The sequence below is a fragment of the Alexandromys fortis genome, unplaced genomic scaffold (genome assembly GCF_014885135.2).
Source record: "Alexandromys fortis isolate MF-2015 unplaced genomic scaffold, M_Fortis_MF-2015_v1.1 scaffold_129, whole genome shotgun sequence".
NCBI lineage: Eukaryota > Metazoa > Chordata > Mammalia > Rodentia > Cricetidae > Alexandromys > Alexandromys fortis.
The window spans coordinates 2,675,126-2,696,109 of NW_026068022.1; the positions used below are offsets into that span (position 1 = coordinate 2,675,126).

Below are 20,984 nucleotides of genomic sequence, written 5' to 3' on the forward strand. Positions count from 1 at the left end.
AATGGCACACGCCTTTAATCCCAGCACTCGGGAGGCAGAGGCAGGCGGATCTCTGTGAGTTCGAGACCAGCCTGGTCTACAGAGCTAGTTCCAGGACAGGCTCCAAAACAACAGAGAAACCCTGTCTCGAAAAAAAAAAACAAAAAAACAAAAAAAAAAATCCTTTGCATTAAGCCAAATACATACACATACTTATTTCCATTAATTTGACAAGTATGAGGCATGTGTTTTAAAAAGCAAACATTAATAATAACACAACAATTAATACCACATGCTATTATTCTTGGGCATTAATTGTTACTGACGTGTTCAAATTATAAATTATTAGGTAATCATAATGGGGTAGAGGAACAGTAAATATTTTCATGTTGATTTAACCTTACCTGTAAAGTAATCAAAGCCATCTTGCTGAAATACCTCAAATACAAGGGGCAGTAACTGCCACATCTGTGGAGATACTTGTTGACATGTCAGACTATGTGCCAAAGAGAAGATCTCCTCATAGAATTCTAGAAGAGAATTATCAAGTTGTCAAGACATGCTTATTCATTCTAAATAATGTAAAAATGGTGAAATCAGGTATAATACCTAAGACATGCTGTTGTAAAACGGTCCCAATGACTTGTAAGCAGATTCCCTCAAGCTGCTGGGTTATCTAAAAAAGAAAAAAAAATTTTAAGCAATGTCACATTTTTCTAAGAAAGCACTTTGAATCTATTCTGAAACAACACACATAAAATTAGGAACAAGTCTAACAACAAAGAGAAAATAGGAAACCACTCGTTTATTTATAAAAAAATGGCATAAGGGGAAAATACTATTAAATCTTTTTCTTTTGAGTATGTTGATTACACTCAGTCCAGACAAAACTAAAAAGTCACTGGTTAATTTATAACAACATTGTCTGAAAGAATGAAGTGTTCATCAATGCCAGTAATTCTAATTAGGTCATTTCCCCATTTTTTTCCTTTGTTTTCTAAGAGTGGTCCTTATTTAAGTAAGACCCCAAACTGAGTAGCCTTGGCTGCATTAGAACTCACTATGTAGACTACACAAACCTCAAACTCAAAGATCCACCTGTTTCTGCCAGGTTTAGTGCATGTTAGCATGCCCTGTACCATTGATCAAATCATCAGATAGCGTGACCCATGATATATAAACTTAAGTCTCAACTCCATCTAAGAATAATGGGAAATACCACCTCCTCGGCCCTTTTCCTATCTGTGAAGAACATACGAACATTAAATATAGAAGAAAAATTTATTTACAAATTAGATACATTGAAATATTAGTTTCAAACATATAGCATGTTAATAAACTCCACTTAAATTTCTCAAAGATTTTCATCTGCTAAATAAAAACAAAGGATAAGATTTTACATAGATTCTGCCTATCTGTAATTATGATAGAAAATGCAAAATGTTCTAATGCCATTTATGCAACAGATAAGAGGCATCTGAAAATATTTTGTAGATGACCTATATCACCTGTATAAACATCCACAGTATACTTATCAACACCAAATTCATGACAGTGACTGTGGGAAAAGAAGCAGGGTTGAAATTATCGCTAGCTAAGCATGGTGGTAGTCTATAGAGTCTAAGAAGATGCAAGGAATACGTAAAACCAGCACTGCTCTATGTACAATGAGTTTCAAGTCATTATCGGGTACACACACACACACAGTAAGACCTTATCTCCAAAAAAATGACATAACCTTTGAGGGATTCTATTTCCTCTACTCACTAGCACTGTTTGTGCTAGGCTATAGCTCAATAGCACAGCAATTGCTTAGCATAGAAGACGCTCTGCCTTGATGCCAACACCAACACCAGAAAACTGATAAAATAAAAAAAAATTGGCTTCTGATGGAAAATAAAATCCAAAGGAAACATGGTGAAAATGCTAAAACATTATAAATTTGGGTGAAATCAGTTAGTTATAGCTTTATGGTTTAAATAATTCAAGCTTTAATATTCACAATTATTTCTCCTTACAAGATAATGTAAGATATCCTTTATCCTTGAAGATAATGGTAAAATCAGAAGAATGTTTTATACCTACGTGTTTATTCTTACATTCATTTTTTTGTTTATCTATGTCCAGGAACTGCACTCAGGCCATCAGCCTTGGAGACAAGGACTTTTCCCTGCTGAGTCATCTCTCCAGTCCAAAAACAACTCCAAGTGAAACTAGTATATGTTTTCAAAGAAATCACCGTATGCTGACTTTAATAAAAATTATCTGCTTCAAAACACTCTGTGTGTAATCTATAACTTAACAACATTTGTATGGTACCAATTTTAACCTTGAAGCCAGAAGTAATTAAGTGATCAAATAAAAGCAGGTGAAACGGCTTTATAACCCCATAAAAAAATGCAGCATGAGTCTTTTTCTATTTACTTGTTTATTTTTTACCTCTTTATGATCTTCAACCACACTCAGAAGTGTGTCGATTGTATTTAGAATGCCCATAGCAGTGACGGCTTTGTCATCACTTCCTTCCTCATCTGGTCCAGTCTGGATTACTTGGTTAAATGTCATTGCCTAGAATGAAATGTATTCAATGTTTTGATTGGAATACTGGGAGAAGAGTGAGGACACAACAAAGAGAGTAGCAGGCAGGCTGCATATCCCAGGCAGGCCTCAAACTTTCTGCCATAGTACTTGGGGGTGGGATACTGACACTGTAAGGTTAACGAAACAAGATACACATGTGCTTATCATTAATATTCTTAGTGCCAAAGGACTAAATGACACCGAGTCCAATGCCAGTCCCAGCAACTTAGGAGATCCTTTCTTTGACTATGCCCAAATACAGGTAAATTAAATCGCCAGGGTGCTGATTAGCCTAAAAACACAATTCAGTGTAGGAGTGTTTTGATTTCAAATATGTCTGTGGAACATCTGCATGCCTGGCGCCTGCTCCTGTGGAACTGGGGTTGTACACAGTTCTGAGGCAACATGGAGGTGCTGGAAGTTGAACCCAGGTTCCCTGGGAGGACAAAAATTGCTCTACCTGTTCTGAGTACTCAGGAAAGCCCAAAAGATCTGAGACAAACACACCTAAGAGGCTGCAGTGTGACAAAACAAGGATGAATCCCAGACACGCTACATTTAGCTCTGGCAAGTAACTCGATATTTTTTTTAACTTCACAATCTTTCTTTATAAAGTAGAAGAGTTATTTCAACTAGAAACATGTGAGAAATAAACGAGGTAAATATTTCTCAAGGACTTTAGAACATGTTATATAGAACATTTGCATTTAGAAAAGCAAGACCTTGTGACAAACTACAAGACTCAAAGAGCAAGCTAAATTAACATCTTTGCAATAGGAACAGGTTCAAACAACATACCAGATGCTGTGTCATTTCTACAGCAATAGGAGTAACTTCTTCACTATATTCACAGATCATTTTCTGAATTACATTTGTAAGGTCATCATTTTCTGTTTCTCTTATAATATGAAGAAGAGCCTGCATTACAGGTCTGATAAATGGAGTGATGTATTCTTTAGCTGTAATAGAGAGGGAAAGGAACTTAAACAGGTAAATAATAAGTTGGATACAAAAACAGAAAACCCCAAGTGCTTTCACAGATTTTATCAAGCTAGTTCCTAGAATTCTGCTTTACAGTTATATAACGGTATCTATGACATACAAACCACTTACCTTTTTCTTGATTGCTTATCAATACTTGCAGAGCAATGGCAGCTTCCACTTTCACAGGCATTTCACGGTCATCAATCAGACATCTTCTTGTCAGCTCTAAAGCTGTTTGGAGGTTCTGATCACTTTTAAACTTCACTTCACAAAAATAGTGAAGTACCCAGCAAGCCTTTAAATACAGGGGGAAGGGATGGATGCATGTGTGTGACTATAAACATCTTAGATTTCCCAAAAACGAGCTCTTCCCAGAGTTTTGTGTCTGGGAATTTGGAGGCTGGCCAGTGGGAGATGTGTTCAAGCACACAACACTAAACCAGTACTATGATCCCATGTTACTCTTTGGCTGCACAATCTTTGTGTGGATAGCAAGATCTGAATGCAAAACACAGACAGACACTGCTACCAGACATAGATGACAACTATGCACACAGTACTACAGCAGCCAGGTAAGACTCACAGCACTGAGACATGTTTTCAAGACAAAGTTTCAATTTTTAATCATTCCTTACAAGACATACAAATAAATACATCAAATATACAACTTACTCTTGCTCTCATGTAGCCTAGCTCACTGCTGAAGAGAGGAAATACATGATTCTGCAACATGTATTCCATTTGATCTTTGTAGATCTTTTTCTGTAAATACAAAAAACTATCTCAAAAAGTTGTCTGAACACTGTTTCAAGTTGCAAACACACATATTATCAAAAAGTACTAAGAGACATAAATTTATTCTCCTCCCTAAATCTCATGATACACAACTTATTCACTTTTATACTGTGACTATTTTTTCCTCTGAGATAGGCCCTCAGTATATATCTAAGTCTGCCTCATGAGTCATCTTACTGCCTCCTTTTACTCTTTTCCCTCCACTCCCAGCAAGTCCCAGCAATTATACATTTTAGAATTCCCTAATTAGAAAGCAACCACACCAAGTTTCAATGGAACCTTGTCTGCTAAGAAACTTAGGGGGCTAGAAAAATAACTTAGTTGGCACAACACATTCAGTAAAACTATTAAAACAATTTTGAGCATAAAAAGGAAGGCACAGGGGCTGGAGAGATGGCTCGGTGATTGGTGGCGCTGACTGCTCTTCCAGAGGACCCGGGTTCGGTTCCCAGCACCCACATGGCGGCTCACAGCTGTCAGAAGATACAGTTGCAGGGGATCTAAAACCATCACATCACACCAATGCACATAAAATAATGCTAAATAAAACATAAAAAAGAAAAAAAGGAAGGCACAACGACCTATGCCTGAAACTCCAGTACACACATGCACAAACACACACACACACACACACACACACACACACACACGAAACAGTTTATCTTCAATTCTAAAGAAAAATGTTTAAGGAGCACATGAAAACATGAAAAGATTTTCATTGTCATTTTATCAGTCACGACAGACATACCATTCAAATGAGAGATGCCACATCACATAAGATGGCTCTGGTCAAAAAGCTATGTTGTAGCCTGTTGTGTTAGCCTACACCTCTAAGACTGCCCCTGGGATGCTAAAGTTCACCACCACTGAACCTGATTCATGTTAGCCTGCGATGGCTATGATGATAAAGAAAGTGAGCACTGGATGTGGGCCACCATGTGGTTGCTGGGAATTGAACTCAGGGCCTTTGAAAGAGCAGGCAATGCTCTTAACCTCTGAGCCATCTCTCCAGCCCCCGAAAGTGAGCACTGGAAACAATAGCGAGTAAACACTGGGAACCTCAGCATTTGAGGGGGCTGGGACTAAAGTGTCTCGTGTTTGAGGTTAGCCTAAAAATCAAGAACATCAAAACCAAAAACTAATAATCACTGATAAACATGTGGTGGAAATTAAAGCTTTCATATGCTGCAGATGCTAAAATGCAGCAACCATTTTGTATAACCCTCTGAAAAACATAAGGAGCAATTTAGACTCCTAGAAAATGCAAAACTAACTTGTAAAGGGATGTTTGCCAGCACCATGGTTCAGAATAGAAAGGTAGAACCATAAATAATGTATATCAACCGAAACATAGACAAAGAAAATGCAATATTAACATTCAATCCAATATTTGGTGCCACGAAATAAGCATAGCTACATGCTAGATGAGAAACCTTTAAAACATTACACTAAATCCAAATGCCAGTCAAAGTACACATAACACCCTTCAGTTTGTGTGAAAGGCCCAAAATAAACTCATAGAAATGTAGGCTCAGCATTAGGATTCTATTATAGATATGGGATTTCTTTCTTTTCTTTTATTCATTTCTTGCTTCTGTGAAATAGGGTCCTGAGATTTATATTGTAGACCTGGCTGGACTTGAACTCAAAGATCTGCCTGCCTTTGCTTCCCACAGGTGTGAGTAAAGGCAAGACAGGATTTCTTTTGTGGTGATGAAAATGCCTTCAAATGAGCTAGATACAGTACTGTGACTATACCGTGAGTTACATGCTCTTAGAATTTTTAGTATTTATTTATTGTATGTTTGCCACAGTGCTACGTGCATGTCAGATGACAATTTCTAGGATTTAATTCTCTCCTACCATGTGAGCCCCAAAGATTGAGCTGTCAGGTTTGGTGGTTACCAGCTGTAGTTAAATACTTTAAAATAGACAGACTACATGCTATACACATCATACCTCACGTTTAAATTAAAAAAAGAGGAAACTATTAAATTAGAAGCTGGCAAGATGGACCAGCAGTTAAAACCATTCATTGCTCTTCTAGAAATCCAGAGTTCAGTTCCCATAACCCACATCAGCAGGTTCATAACAACTCTATCTCTAGCTTCAGTTATCCAACAATGACTTTTGATCTCTGCAGGTGAGTACTGCACACATTTGTTACACAAGACAGGAAATCTATATTAATAGAGATGATTAATTATATATAAATGTATTATTACAAATATATCACACTCTCTCGCACACAAAGAAATACCTTCAGAAGTATTTCAGCTAAAGAGCCAATCATATGCAAGGCTCCATCTTTTTTACGAGGATCAGCATTTGGTTCAGTAAGAATCTGGTAGCAAAATCCCATAGTCTTTTGCAGTACCTGAATAAAAGACATCAACACTTTATAGACTAGCCTATGGTTTTTGATGAACACACTGACAAAAATAACACATGATTAACATTGAAAAAGAAAATATATTTGACAAAATTAAAACTAATAAAGCAAATGTTATCTATCTGCTAACTCACCTCTTTCCTTTTACTACAGGCAGTGAACAAAAGTGTCTGTGCAGCAGTAGTAGGAGAAATGAAATCTTCAAACACATCTAGAGAATAAATGTAAGAAGAAAATTTAGAGGAAATAATAGTTTTCACTATGTTTTGTAATAGGTCCCGAAATCTTTCAGGAATCCCAGGATGGCCTTGAACTCCTTATCCCCCTGCCTCAAACTCCCAGGTATGAGGATTAATGACATGGAATATGGTGTCTTGCTTACTAATTTTCTTGGCAAAATACATATTCCCTAGTTTATGAATTGTGTTCTGTAAAAAAACAAAGCCCTAGACTTAGATGTGGTGGTGCAAACCTCTAATTCCAGTACCAAAGAGGCTGAAGTAGGAGCATCTTGAGCTCAGGGTTAGCCTCACAACAGTGTCACATGCATTTATGCCCAGTGCTCAGGAGGCAGAGGCAGATGCATTTGAAGCCAGCAGGTAGAGGACGGTATCCTGTGACTCCTCAGGTCATCAGCCTTGGCAGCAAGCACTGGACCTGAGTCATCTTTGTGGACCCTCTTGTTTGCGAGACAATATCAAACTGGCCTCAGATTTGTCATGCAACTGGGGATAACCTTCCTTTTTCCTTCCTAATTTTGAGATTACAGGCCTGCACCACCAAACACATAAGACAAGATAAATTTTCTTACCAAACTTCATGCGTATATATTCATAAGGGTCTTCTTGCCAGAGTTCCTCATCAGCATCTGTATAGCACATCAATGGAAAAATAACATCTTGGATAATGCCCTGCAATTTAAAAGTTAAGAAAAGTAACAGCCTTCAGCTTTCACATTTAACCTGTCCAATCTGCTTAAGTAGCAAAACTAATTATATATAAAATTATTATATATAAATTTTTTATATATAAAAATTAATTATATATAAATTAATTATATATAAAATTTTACAAGCTACAGCAATTTATTTAATGCATTTTTAAGCCAACAACCAAGCTACATCTACTTATAAGGATTACACAGAGAGACATATGTCTACATAGATGGCAGTTATGTAGCACAGCGATGCTGAGCCTAACCAGCAAGCAGCGCAGGCCCAATCTATAGCACCCCAAAGGCAGCAGAAAAAACAAAAAAAAACAAACAAGGAAAGACGAGCAAATTCTAGAACTCTAAAAGCTAATAAATTAACAAAATAGCAATGTGATGAAATAGTCTCTTGCTAAGTGCAAATCACATGCCTAAAATATTAACTGAAATCCAATGGCCAAAGCTTAAATTTTAGCTTGAAGTATGAGTTTGAAACTGAAATGTAGCTGAAAATTCATAAACTATCTCTCATTACTTTGTCAGAGTTCTCTTCTTTTTCTGCTGCACTATCCAAATAATCACCAGACTCACAATAGGTAAAAAAAACTCAGCAATTATCCAACCTTTATGGCAATTAATGTATTTCTATTACAACTGCTAAAAAAGCAAAACCAATCAATCAACAAAACAAAAAAAGCCATTCCAGAGGAAAAAAAATCATTACTTGTATATGAGGTTTCAGGTTCTTCCAGGTGAGAGCATGGGAAACTCCTTGATTAATATAATTCAATGTCTGCTGTAAAACTCGAGGAGCCATATATTGTTTCTCCTTGTACTGATATAACACTTTCAATAAAACCTTTATAAAAAAGAAAGTTCAATCAAAAACAAAAGGCAGATAAATTTTAACCAAGAGGTAATAAAAATACAGGCCTAGACATCTCTCTCTCTCTCTCTCTCTCTCTCTCTCTCTCTCTCTCTCTCTCACACACACACACACACACACACACACACACACACACACACACACACACACACATACACACACCACTTGGTCTTTTAAAGAGACACTTTAAAACTTGTGTGGAGAACTACATTAACTTGCCAGGCAGTGGTGGCACACCCAGCACTCGGGAGGCAGAGGCAGGCAGATCTGTGAGTTTGAGCCCAGTCTGGTTACAAGAAGAGCTAGTTCCTGGACAAGCACCAAAGCTACACCAAGAAAGCCTGTCTTGAAAAACAATAGGGAGGTAAGCAGGTAGGCAGGTAGACAGATAGATAAATGGACGGCACAGTGAGATGGTTCTGGGTTAAAGACACTTGCCACCAAGCCAGACAACCTTAATTATAACCTTGGAACTGGCAAATTGTCCTCTGACCTTCACACGCATACAATGTAATGCACATTCTTGTACACATGTACATGTCAAAACAAATATTTTAAATACAATAAAATAATAAACCAAAGTAAGACTGGGACAAAGGCCTGGTGTCTAGCTAAGTAAAGAAGACAAACCCTATGCTACCTACTCAACATACCAACCACACTACTGAGATAGTCCTAGGCCTGATTTCCTTTTATTAAGCCTTACAAAGTCTGTCACCTACTATTTACAATTAATCAACAGTTCCAGTTCAACCTGATATTTTAAAATACTCAATTGCAAAGTGAGACCCTTTCAGAGGCTCTGAAAGATAAAGGAAAGCTACTGTAAAATATTATATTATTTTATCTATTTTACTAAGCCCTACTTTTTAGCCCTGCCTGTTACTAAATTATGTACAAAGGAGTAAGTCTATGTATCATAGACTCACAGATACATATACTTAAAGTGTCTACAGTAGAAAAGAGCCTGAAGTTCAGGCATGGTAAGGTCCCATGACAAGAAAGCTTAAATGGGAATGGAGGCCGCAACACAAGGCAGTTTCTGGTAGGTGTTGTTAGCCAATTTCATTCTATCCCTATATTTATTTTTTGACTTGGAAGCTTCACTGAGAGAACACTATGCTCTGACCCGAATCTCTTAATAGGATCTCCAGCTAATGTCATGAAAAGTCAGTTTCTGCTGGAGGCTTCAATTTGTCAATATTTCCTTCTCCCCCTTGTCCACCATTTGGTAAATTCATTCATTAAAAACTGAAAATAGCCTGGGCAGTGGTGGTGCAGCCTTTAATTCAAGTTCTCCAGGACAGTCACAATTGTTACAGAGAAATCCTGTCTTCAAAAAAACAAACAAAACAACACCAAAAAAAAAAAAAAAAAAAACCCACAACACCAACACCTTAAGCCCTGAAAATATGGTATCTTAGATCATTTCCTAAAACTAGCCAAAACCCTCAAATTCTTTAGGCCAAAAATGTTTGAAAACTGCTACAAGGGTCAAACACATGGTCTTTAGAAGAATGACTCTAAGCCATACAAGTTTTGACAAACCTGTAAATCCCAGAATTAAGGAGATGGGGGAAAGAGGATTAGAATTTTCAAAAGCTTTTTGGAAAGTAGAGCTGGAGTCAGGCACAGTGACACACACCTAATAGTCCTGGTACTCCAGAGACAGAAGCCAGTCTGGGTTACACGGTAAAACTGTCTTTAATAGGAAAAGAAAGAAAAGGAAAAAAAAAAAAAAAAAAAGGGAAGGGAAGGAAGGGAAGGGAGGGGAGGGTGGTCATGTTTTTATTTCCAAAACTCAGGAGGCAGAGGCAGGCAGATCACTTAATGGTCAGCCTGGTCTACAGAGAAAGAAGTTCAGGACAGTCAGGACAGAGAAACTACTTCGAGAAACAAAAAAGAAACAAATAAGGAAACAAAAACCAAACAACAGCAGCAACAACAAACATGCGACTGGAGAGCCATGTTGGTTAAGAGCAACAGCTCCTTAGACAAAGCACTCACATGTTGGCGCACAACCAGTTGCAGGGTATCTGACACTCTCTTCAAGTCTCTAAGGCAGTAGATCCACCTTCCTAATCTGCAGCCCTTTAATACAGTTCCTCATGTGTGGTAACACCAACCATAAAGTTTTCATTGCTAGTTCTAAGTATAATATTGCTACTGTTATAGATCATAATGCAATTACCTGATATTCAAACCCTGTGAAAAGGTTATAACTCTAAAGGGATCGCAACCCACAGGGTACCAGAAATGTTCAAATGGTTCACAATGCATGCCAAATACCCATTAACATAAAATGAATCTTTACAACAACTCAAACAAAAAGCGGCATGTTTCTACCTAATTGTTAAAACTTACTTGCTGGGCCAGGCGGTGGTGGTGGCGCATGCCTTTAATCCCAGCACTTGGGAGGAAGAGGCAGGCGGATCTCTGTGAGTTCGAGACCAGCCTGGTCTACAAGAGCTATTTCCAGGACAGGCTCCAAAACCAGAGAAACCCTGTCTGGAAAAACAAACAAACAAACAAACAAAAACTTACTTGCTGGACACCAACAGCAAATGCCTTCAGAAAGACTTCAGCAAATTCATTATACTCCTTAGAAACATTCCCAGGGCTTCCATATCTACATAAAGATAAATGTACCCATTATTTCCTTATAATGCTTTACATCTATATTCATTATAGCAAAAGCTTGGAAAAAAAAATAAATTGCTACATATGGACAAGGACATACCTTTCAAAAAGTCTTGCTAGAATATGTAAGGCCCACTTCTTACATTTCCACCAAGGCAACTCTGGCCTATCATCTTCTTCAACTTGAAGTGTTTCCTTTAAAGAGACATTTATTTAATAATATTGAGAGACTATAATTTTGAAAGAACTTTATTTATCAAGTAAGAATAGACTCAATCATAAAGGTAAAGAATCTAGCATTCAAGCCGGGCACTGGCGCACGCCTTTAATCCCAGCACTCGGGAGGCAGAGGCAGGCAGATCTCTGTGAGTTCGAGGCCAGCCTGGTCTAGAAGAGCTAGTTCCAGGACAGGAACCAAAAAAAGCCACACAGAAACCCTGTCTCAAAAATCCAAAATAAATAAATAAATAAATAAAAATCTAGCATTCAAAATCAAAGTAATGATTAATAACATAATTTTTAAAAGAAAGAGCTAGATTAAGACATCCATGACATTTTTTTAAAGTTTACAACGTGAGAATACAGAACTGAAACCTTCATCCACTGCCAATGAGAATAATGCCAAATCAGGCGCAAGTCACTATGGAAGTTACTATTAATAAAGTCAAATATTCAGCCATTCTATCATTCCATATTTATGCAAGAGTAAAAGCATGTGACTATGTGGGGATCATGGGAGAAGGTAGAAGGGGAGAGGAGAAGGGAGGGGAGCAGAGAAAAATATTTAGCTCAATAAAAAAGAAGCATGTAACTGAAAATACCGATTCATAAACACTTTCACGGACAATCTCAAAGCGCACCACTTGAGTATCCTCATCAGCATGGTACAAAGGGTACTTACTATGTGGCAGAGAAAATATACAAATCACACCAAACATGAACAAATATCCTAACTATATTCGGCAAAAGAAATTATAAGCAAGATTATTAATTCTAAATTAATTATAAATTTAACCACAAGGTTAAATTTTTTAAACAAACTGAATATTTAAATTAGAGCATTTGTGCTTAGTAAACAGAGTTCTATTCCTAGCACTTGGAAAAATACAAAATCAACCAAAATAACAAGAATGTTATCTCATTCATCCCATTAATAGTATTACTCTGTCATAATTACATACCCTAATGTAGAAGTTTAAAATAAAATTCAAGATTGTTATAGGTAAGGTGCATGAATACTTAAATGTCACTAAGTATTTAACAACCCATTTAATCCCAACCTGCTAGAAAAAATAAGATCAGTAGAAATATTATAACTGTAAAAATCGCCACGTTTAACAGTATAAAAATACAGTTGGATGGCTCTTAATGTATTAAAATACCAAAGTTATATACTTCAAAAGGGTAACTTCTTTGGTGTAAGAGTTGTGTATCGGGCTGGAGAGATGGCTCAGGGGTTAAGAGCACTTGAGGACCCAGGACCACTTCCAAGCACCCATATGATTTCTATAGTCTATAGTGTCCTCCTCTAATGGCATGAAGCATGCATGTGGTACAGAGACATAAACTCAAACAAAATAGTCATACATCAAATTTAAAAAAATAAATAAATAAAAATACACCAATAATAGTCTGCTTTTTAAGAAATATATAAACCATAACCTAGCAAATAACATTCTTCCTCTGTTCAAGGCCACCTGTCAGATTACTAGGTTACACTCTAATTAATGGGAAGAAAGAAATGAAGCCAGGAGTGTGGGAGCACTTCTTTAAACTCATCACTCGGCAGGCAGAGGAAGGCGGATCTCTTTTGAGTTCTGAGGCCAGCCTGACCTACTTCCAAAACAGTCAGGGCTACAAAAAGAAACCCTGTCTCAAAAAACCAAAGAGAGAACTGAAAGCGGCTTATTTTTTCTTCTAGAAATAGCCCTTTAGCACATAAGGAAACAGAAGAGCTGGTTATGGTGGTACACTAACTAGGGAGGCAGAGGAAGTCAGCCTGGTGTACAGAGTGAGTTCCAGGACAATCAGGACTATAAAGAAAAAAACCTGTCTCCAGAGAGAAGGAACACATAAGAAAAAGAGAAGCAACACAAAAGAACTTACATTAGGTACATCCCTATTCACAACCGTCTTCAAAATTTCCACCCATTCTGTCAGATTCTGTTGATTTATCAGCTCCAGTGGGAGTGTATACTAAAGAAAAACCAAGAATTAGTATTTTTAAAGTTCCAAGTGCCACTTCTTTGTTCTCTACAATACCTATCAGTTCCCTCAGTCACGATTTCTACATAGACTAATTTCCTTAGGGAAAGCTCACCAATTCCTGGTTGGGTCGACCATAATTGTGCACCAACACGACTCACTGACTTATGAATAAAGACTATAAAAAAGTTTTACTAATTTAAGCAGGGAGTGGTGATATATATCCATAGTCCTGGTTACTCAAGAGGCTGAGGTCAGCAGACCATGTGAAACTAAGTTCAAGACTAGCCTGGGCTCCACCTCTACAATAGAAAATCAGTGACACTGGACAGTTAGAATTCTAACTGCCCATTTACAATATCACATCTATTAGAACTGCTAGTCTGTTGGAGGCATACTTGTTTAGGCTTTGGACTTGTAATACTAGCAACAAACCTTTTCCTAAGACAGCTCCTCACAGGCTGGCTTCAAATGTGCTTCTCCTAACTATAACTTCTAGATGGTTTCATTCAGTCACACTCAAGTTCTTTTTTACTTTTTTTCCTCTAAAACAAGGTTCTTCTGCTGTACTATCCAGACAAGACTATAATACACCATATAGCACCGGCTGGCCTCAAACTCATGATTCTCCGGTCTTAGCATCCAGAGGCACATACTACCACATCCAAGTTAGACTGTCAAATTATTAACACAAATGCTAAAATTATTTTTCTAAATAAGGATAAATGACAATCAGCGTTTACATGCATGTGTATGCATGCATATTCCTTACAAGTAGCTACAATCGTACATGCTTCTAATTCTAGCGTTCAAAAATCAGAGGCAGGAGGATTAAAGCATTTAAGGCCAGCCTGGGCTACATGATAACGTTTCCAAACGTAAAAAATTAAGGTGGAGTGGGGGAATGACCCTTGCTTTAAAAAGAACTGGAACAAGTCCACACCCATTGTCACTGTATATAAGCAGCACTAATTACTCTGTGTATTATTTTCTATTTTTTTAAATATTTATTTATTATGTATACAATATTCTGTCTGTGTCTGCAGGCCAGAAGAGGGCACCAGACCTCATTACAGATGGTTGTGAGCCACCAAGTGGTTGCTGGAAATTGAACTCAGGACCTTTGGAAGAGCAGGCAGTGCTCTTAACCACTGAGCCATTTCTCCAGCCCCCTTATTTTCTCTTTTTTAAAAAAAGAAAAAGAAATGAAGGTAGAAGAGAATATGTTAGGAGGAATCAGGGGAAGTAGAAATAGAGATAGATAAGATATACTGTACATATGTATGAAATTATAAAAGAAATTAAAAATTTTAAAATGAACTAAAAACACTGTTTAAAAAATAGTACCTTCAGGATGGTGAGATGGCTCAGTAGATAAAAATGTCTACTATCAAATCTGAGTTCAATCGCAGGGCCCAAATGATGGTGGAAGGAGAGAGCCAACCCCATGCTGTCCTCTGACCTGCACAAGTGTGCCATGGCATACACTAAGCCCCTCCCTCCCACACACAAATAAATGTAATAAACATCAAAACAATAGTACCTGAACAAGAGCATAAAAGATCTTGAATATCTGCTTTTGGATTAGGACAGACTGGTCGGACTGATCAGAGAGCAGCTGGATAAAGCGGTCCTTCAGAACTGGCAGGAAGTGCTGCATTGCTGCCACTAATGGACTTCGCTCTTCTGGTTTCTTGTACCTGTGGATAGGAATACAAACTAATTCTGTAAGAATGTACTTCCGTAACTGATACAAAAATCTGATTTCACAAGTACTAGCAACAGTTTCTAACCAAACTGAGGACACATAAGAAAAGAAAAGCCTGCTAAGGAAAACAAAACCCAGGCCCAGCAGTGAAGAGATAAAGGTAAGGCAGGCGCTCACTTCCAGAGCACACATACTGAAACTGAAATGAGACAAAGACAGCTGGAGGGACTCCTGTTTTAGGATGGTAGATTTGTGAAGCATTCCGTATTTAAGGGAGACAGGACAGGTTCTTTAAAAGTTGGATTACTGGGCTAAGTGTAGTAGTTCACTTTTAATGCCAGCAATGGGAGGCAGACATAAGCAAGTATCAGTGCTCTATGAAAGAAGTGGCTACAAACTGGGACCCTGGCTTAGTTCTGTTATATCCCAAGCAAAATAAAAGGATTTCCCAGTCAAGCACAGAAGTACACATCTGTAATCTCCCAGCATATGGTGTTAAGGCAGAATGGTACAGCTAACTTGGGCCACATTGAGGAGACCTTGTCTTAATAGCAAAAAACTTGCATTCATTTATCTTACAGAGTTTAATGATAACCAAAGTAAATGGTCAAGAATAAAAAAAACACCAAGAGGACTAAAGAGGTGGTTCAGCCTGTACAATGCTTGCTGTGCAAGCACCAGGACCTGACTTCATTCGCAAAGCTATAGAGATGGCTCAACAGTTAAAAGCATTCACTGCTTTTGCAGAGACCAGGGTTCAATTCCTAATACTCATAAGGACACAGTGACTCAACTGCCTGTAACTCCAGTTTCAGGGATCTGATGCCTTCTTCTGACCTCTGAGGGTTCCTGCACATATAGTACACACAAATACGCCCAGGCATACATACCTATAAAAATTAAGTAAAAAAAAAATTCTAGGGATAGAAAATTCATATAGTTCTATTACTGGGGGGGTATAGACAGGAAGTTCACTGCATCTTTGCCAGCTAGCCAGTCTAGATGAATTAGCAAGCCCCCATCTTTATTAAAAACTAAGGTGGCAGGATCATAAGACTAGTTCAGGAAATTAGGGTACTGTAATGACCTGAGTTTAGTTTCTGGAATCCCATGCAGTGGAAAGAAAACTAACATTTACAAGTTGTCCTATGGCCTACACATGCACACTGGTGTGCACATGCTTTTAAATAAATGTTATAAAGCAAACTAACAAACAAACCAGGCCATGGTGGTGCACACCTTTAATCCAGCACTCAGGAGGCAAAGGTAGTTAGATCTCGAGTTCAAGACCAGCCTGGTCTACAGAGTAAGTTTCAGTACAGCCAGGGCTACACAAAGAATCCCTGTCTCAAAAATCCCAAAGATAAAAAGACACTTGCTATGTGTACCTAAGAACCTGAGTTCCATGTCCATAACCCTTGCTGGGAGGAAAGAATAGGTGTCCTCTAATTCACACGTGCCCTCCACCAACTACACATACATACTATGAACACACTTAAATAAGTTTAAGAGATTATCATACTTCAATAAAACAGTCAATAAAACAGTCAATAAAACAGTAATAACTTACAAAAGAAATTCCTATGTGGGCTAGTAACATGGCTCAGCACATGAGACTGTGCTGCACAAGAGTATCTAAATTTGAATCCCAGAATCCACAAGAAAGAAAGAAAGAAAGAAAGAAAGAAAGAAAGAAAGAAAGAAAGAAAGAAAGAGAAGAAAAAGGCAGTCATGGCCATACAAATATAGCCAAGGTGCTATGGGGAGCCATTTTTTTTTTTCAGCTAAGCTCCAGGTTGAGTGTCTCATGGGAATAAGGCAATAGTGACAGAACAAGATATGATGCCAGACTTATCCTCTGGCCTGTGTATTCCTCCCACTGACGATGTGCACGTGCACCTGCAGGCCAGAGAGCTCATACTGAGGTACTCAATCAAATCACCACATACTCAAATACACCACCTGACACTCACGTACCTATAGAAAGGAAGAATACCACATGAACTCTGCAGTTGAACTACAGACAAATTTTCCTAACAATAAAGTTAAGAACTATATTATATACTTCCCTCCTTCCAGCACAGTTAGTCACCTACAACATGAAAACTTCCGTGGTAGAATTTCTTTTCCCTTACCTCACGAATCACACTAAATATTAGACAGGGAATTGGTTCGTAGTACCTAATCTAAGCTAGTAGCAATTAAAGTAATTTACAGCATAAAATACACTACATACTGCTGAGATCCAAAAGCTTCTAAATGCGTGATATTAATAAGAAGCCTACAGCAGGCAGAGGCAGGTAGGTTTTGTAAATAAAAACAAAGAGCCTAGTACTACAAGTCTCCAGTGATGCAAACTAATGAACTACATTCACTCCATTAAGTTCAATCCTTTGGCCTTTAATTTTTTTTTTCTTGTTTTAAGAAAGGGTTTCTCTTGTGCAGTCTTTGCTATTCTTGAACTCACAAAGATTTGTTTCCCAAGTGCTGGTATTACTGGCGTGCACCACCACACTTGGCTTCACTTTTTGTTTCTAAATAAAAAGCCAGCGGTTCTTTAATATCTAAAATTCCTACCCTGTCAAGCAAAACAATTCAACTGATAAGAGTGCTGTCTAACATACACAAGAACCCAACTTTGGATTCTTAGCAGCATACAAACCAAGTGTGGCAACACCCAGAACTTGAGAAATCAGAGGCATGGGATCAAAAACTCAAGTCATCCTCTGCTGTGGAGGAATTGCAAGACCAGCTCTGTCCCAGTTACAGACCAAAACCCTAGCATCTTACCAGGAGTTGCCTGAACTCCTAAAATGTCATGACAAGTTAGCTGTACCCCTAAAATTTTCCCAAGGGTTGAATACCTGTACCAGTAGTGCTCCCCTGATTACCAGATTATGCTTCTGGCTCTCTACCCTTTTACTTTGTGCCACTACTATTCAGTATGATGTGATAGAACTTCCTCAGTGTCTCATCTCTTCGTACAAACAAGCATGTTCTGAGGATATAAGATGCTGCTTTAGACCAAAGAACAATTTCTTCGTGAATTTTCTTAAAATTTCTCCAAGCCACATATCTCTTGTAAATACCCTTATATTCTATAAACATTGCTTGAAAATAAACTGAAATTCCAATATTGTAGTTGCCTCCTCTATATTTCATTTAAAAATCCCTCAAATTCTTTCCTGCTAAGGTTATAAGAGAGACTCAAACCCTCTTAATGACATTGCCAACTTATTGTTATTCTCTCTAGCTTTGGTCACTCACTTACCAGAACTACAACTGGCACTCTGATAGAAGTTGGAGCGACAGCTGGAACATTCCTTAGCAGGAAGATGGGTAGCTGGTGGGGACACAAGAAAACACCAGTACCAAGGGTGTAAATGGTGTGTTTCACGCCTGCTCAGGACAGCACAGTTCTTTGAAATGGGATCCCAAAAAGGTGTCAGAGGTTGCCTCAAAGTCCCAGAACTAGAGGGCTCACAATGGCATCTACCTAGCTCTTAGGAATGGAGGTCAAGTCACCATATCATACTAATTATTTTTTATAAATTTTCCACACCATACTTTCATACCTACCAATTTCACTGCTTTAACCACATGCTTGACAGAAAAAAAAAATCCTTCAATGTTTGATTTACTATTCTTTTTAAAGCCTTTTTTTTATGTGTGTGAGTGTTTCACCTGCATATTGTATGTTCTGTGCACCATTTGCATACCTGGTGCTGCCAGAGACAAGAAGAGGACTTCGGATTTCCTGGGACTGGAATTACAGATGGTTTTAAGCCACCATGTGGATGCTGGGAATCAAATTCAGAGCTAAGACAACTCTTTGGTCTAAAATCTTACTAACTTATGAAAATTATTTATATGAACTATAATTCATTTAAATATTCAGGTTACTGAATAAGTAATTACTGTGAATTTCTTAGATCAAGAGCTGGGCTGGTGTCCCACTATAATACTAGTTCTTGGCAGGGCAAATGCGCAAGGATCAGGAACTCACTGATAAAGTGCTCTGTTGCTCACTGCACTCCAATCACCTTCAAACAAGCACACACTCACAAATCTAAAAGCCTGCTATCAGTACTTACTAAGGAGCCCCAATTTTAGAGACAATTTTTAAATAGGAGTCAATGATTTTAACAAAACATAAGGACAGTGGTCAGGGCCGAGCTTCTCAGTGGCATTGACAAAAAAAAAAAAAAAAAAAAAAAAAAAAAAAAAAAAANAAAAAAAAAAAAAAAAAAAAAAAAAAAAAAAAAAAAAAAAAAAAAAAGAGAGATAGAAAAAAAAGAAAGAAAAAGAAACATTATGGATTAGAATAAGTACCATGTGAAGGCTCAGCAGGGTGGATACCCTGCATCGAGTCAGTCAGCTACGTTTTGGCACCTGCATGGTAGAGGGAGTGATGTCACCAGCTTATCTTCTGGCCCCCATTTGTGCACTGAACCACTTGAACACACATATGCACACACACAAAATAAATAAGTATAATGAAGAAAAATTCAGAATAAGATTCCTACTTCAATAGGAAAGTACTAAACTAACATAGATCACTAATTTTCTTATATTAAAAGCAATTTTTTATGTTGAAATTGGTTTAAATTTTCACAATTATCTCCACTTCTCAAAAACCTAACTGGAATTAGGAGGAACACTTACTCATAATTCTTCACAAGCTGATAAAGACAAAGAAGAATTCCCAGCCAACAAGCACTGTTATCAGACTGAAGATAAAATCCAATCTTGTCCACAATGGCAGTCCAACGGCTCGGGTAGTCATGTTTGATGATATGATGAATGCATGTAGTAAGCTGTACCCTGAAAGTCAAAACTCAACAGTAAAGAAGAAGAAAAAACCTAGATAATACTTTGTTAACTCAGACAAAGAAAAATAGGTTGGTTCAACAAAGTCTAATTTCAAATAATCCATCAAGTATTTTGATGCACATAAAATGTAGACAATGCAATACTATCAACTCACTTAGCAACACTGTCTCTTCCCACCAATTTAAAAGAAACCCAGCCAGGTAGTGGCGGCAAAAATCTTTAATACCAGCAGTCAGGAGGCAAAAGTAGGTGGATTTAGTTCGAGGCCAACTGGGCTACAGAGCTAGTTCCGGGAAAACCAAGGCCACAAAAACAAATAAAGAACTAAAAGCCACCCAAGCTTAACTGCACACACACATGCGGTAGAGGCAGAAGGATCATGTATTTGAGGTCAGTCTGATGTACACAAGACATAGTATTAAAAAGCCTTTTTAGTTTTTATTATTTGTGCTACAGTACACCTGTACAATACTATGCTAGGAAGACAGACAGGATGAACCCTGGACCTTGTTGGCTAATCAGCCTAATCAAATTAATAAACTCTGAGTTCAATGAGAAACCTTATCTCAAAAATCTCAAAAAGTAGGCACAAAATAATTAAGACAGCCAGCAATTAGCAAAGTCCTATAAAATAATAGTGGTTGCCAGCCAGAAACACTATTAATCCAAGCATTTGGGAGGCAGGTGATCTCTTTGAGCTCAAGGCCAGTCTGACATAGTGTGTTCCAGGCTAGACAGGGCAGTGATAAGGGCGCTGGACTCCCCAGAGCAGACCTTATTTCAATGCCTACTCTGCAGAGACAGTGGAGATCTTTTAAATCACCAACAGACTGCAAAACAGTATTCATAAATTCTTTCCCTCTATCTTTCTTTTTCCTTCTCAGTGCAGAAATAAAAGTTGGGAGCCGGGCGGTGGTGGCGCACGCCTTTAATCCCAGCACTCGGGAGGCAGAGGCAGGCAGATCTCTGGGAGTTTGAGGCCAGCCTGGTCTACAAGAGCTAGCTCCGGGACGGGCACCAAAGCTACAGAGAAACCCTATCTCGAAAAATA

At 38.0% G+C, this 20,984-nt stretch overlaps 1 protein-coding gene and 1 non-coding gene across 2 annotated transcripts in view; both read right to left on the bottom strand.

Annotated features, from left to right (window-relative positions):
* Ipo7 (importin 7) overlaps positions 1–20,984 on the bottom strand; it is a 44,494-nt gene that overhangs the window by 10,739 nt on the left and 12,771 nt on the right. Inside the window, exons 3-17 of the mRNA XM_050163269.1 lie at positions 19,766–19,924; positions 14,936–15,092; positions 13,294–13,383; positions 11,288–11,382; positions 11,092–11,176; positions 8,386–8,520; positions 7,542–7,641; positions 6,865–6,941; positions 6,599–6,715; positions 4,216–4,305; positions 3,673–3,838; positions 3,358–3,518; positions 2,419–2,547; positions 589–655; positions 384–509 (exon numbers count right to left, since the gene is read on the bottom strand). Of these exons, the coding sequence (XP_050019226.1) occupies positions 384–509; positions 589–655; positions 2,419–2,547; positions 3,358–3,518; positions 3,673–3,838; positions 4,216–4,305; positions 6,599–6,715; positions 6,865–6,941; positions 7,542–7,641; positions 8,386–8,520; positions 11,092–11,176; positions 11,288–11,382; positions 13,294–13,383; positions 14,936–15,092; positions 19,766–19,924 (1,754 nt within the window). The remainder of the gene's footprint in view (positions 1–383; positions 510–588; positions 656–2,418; positions 2,548–3,357; positions 3,519–3,672; positions 3,839–4,215; positions 4,306–6,598; positions 6,716–6,864; positions 6,942–7,541; positions 7,642–8,385; positions 8,521–11,091; positions 11,177–11,287; positions 11,383–13,293; positions 13,384–14,935; positions 15,093–19,765; positions 19,925–20,984) is intronic.
* Positions 3,923–4,106, bottom strand: LOC126514486 (small nucleolar RNA SNORA23). Its single transcript, XR_007595585.1, has one exon. It is a non-coding gene; the product is annotated as a small nucleolar RNA SNORA23 (small nucleolar RNA).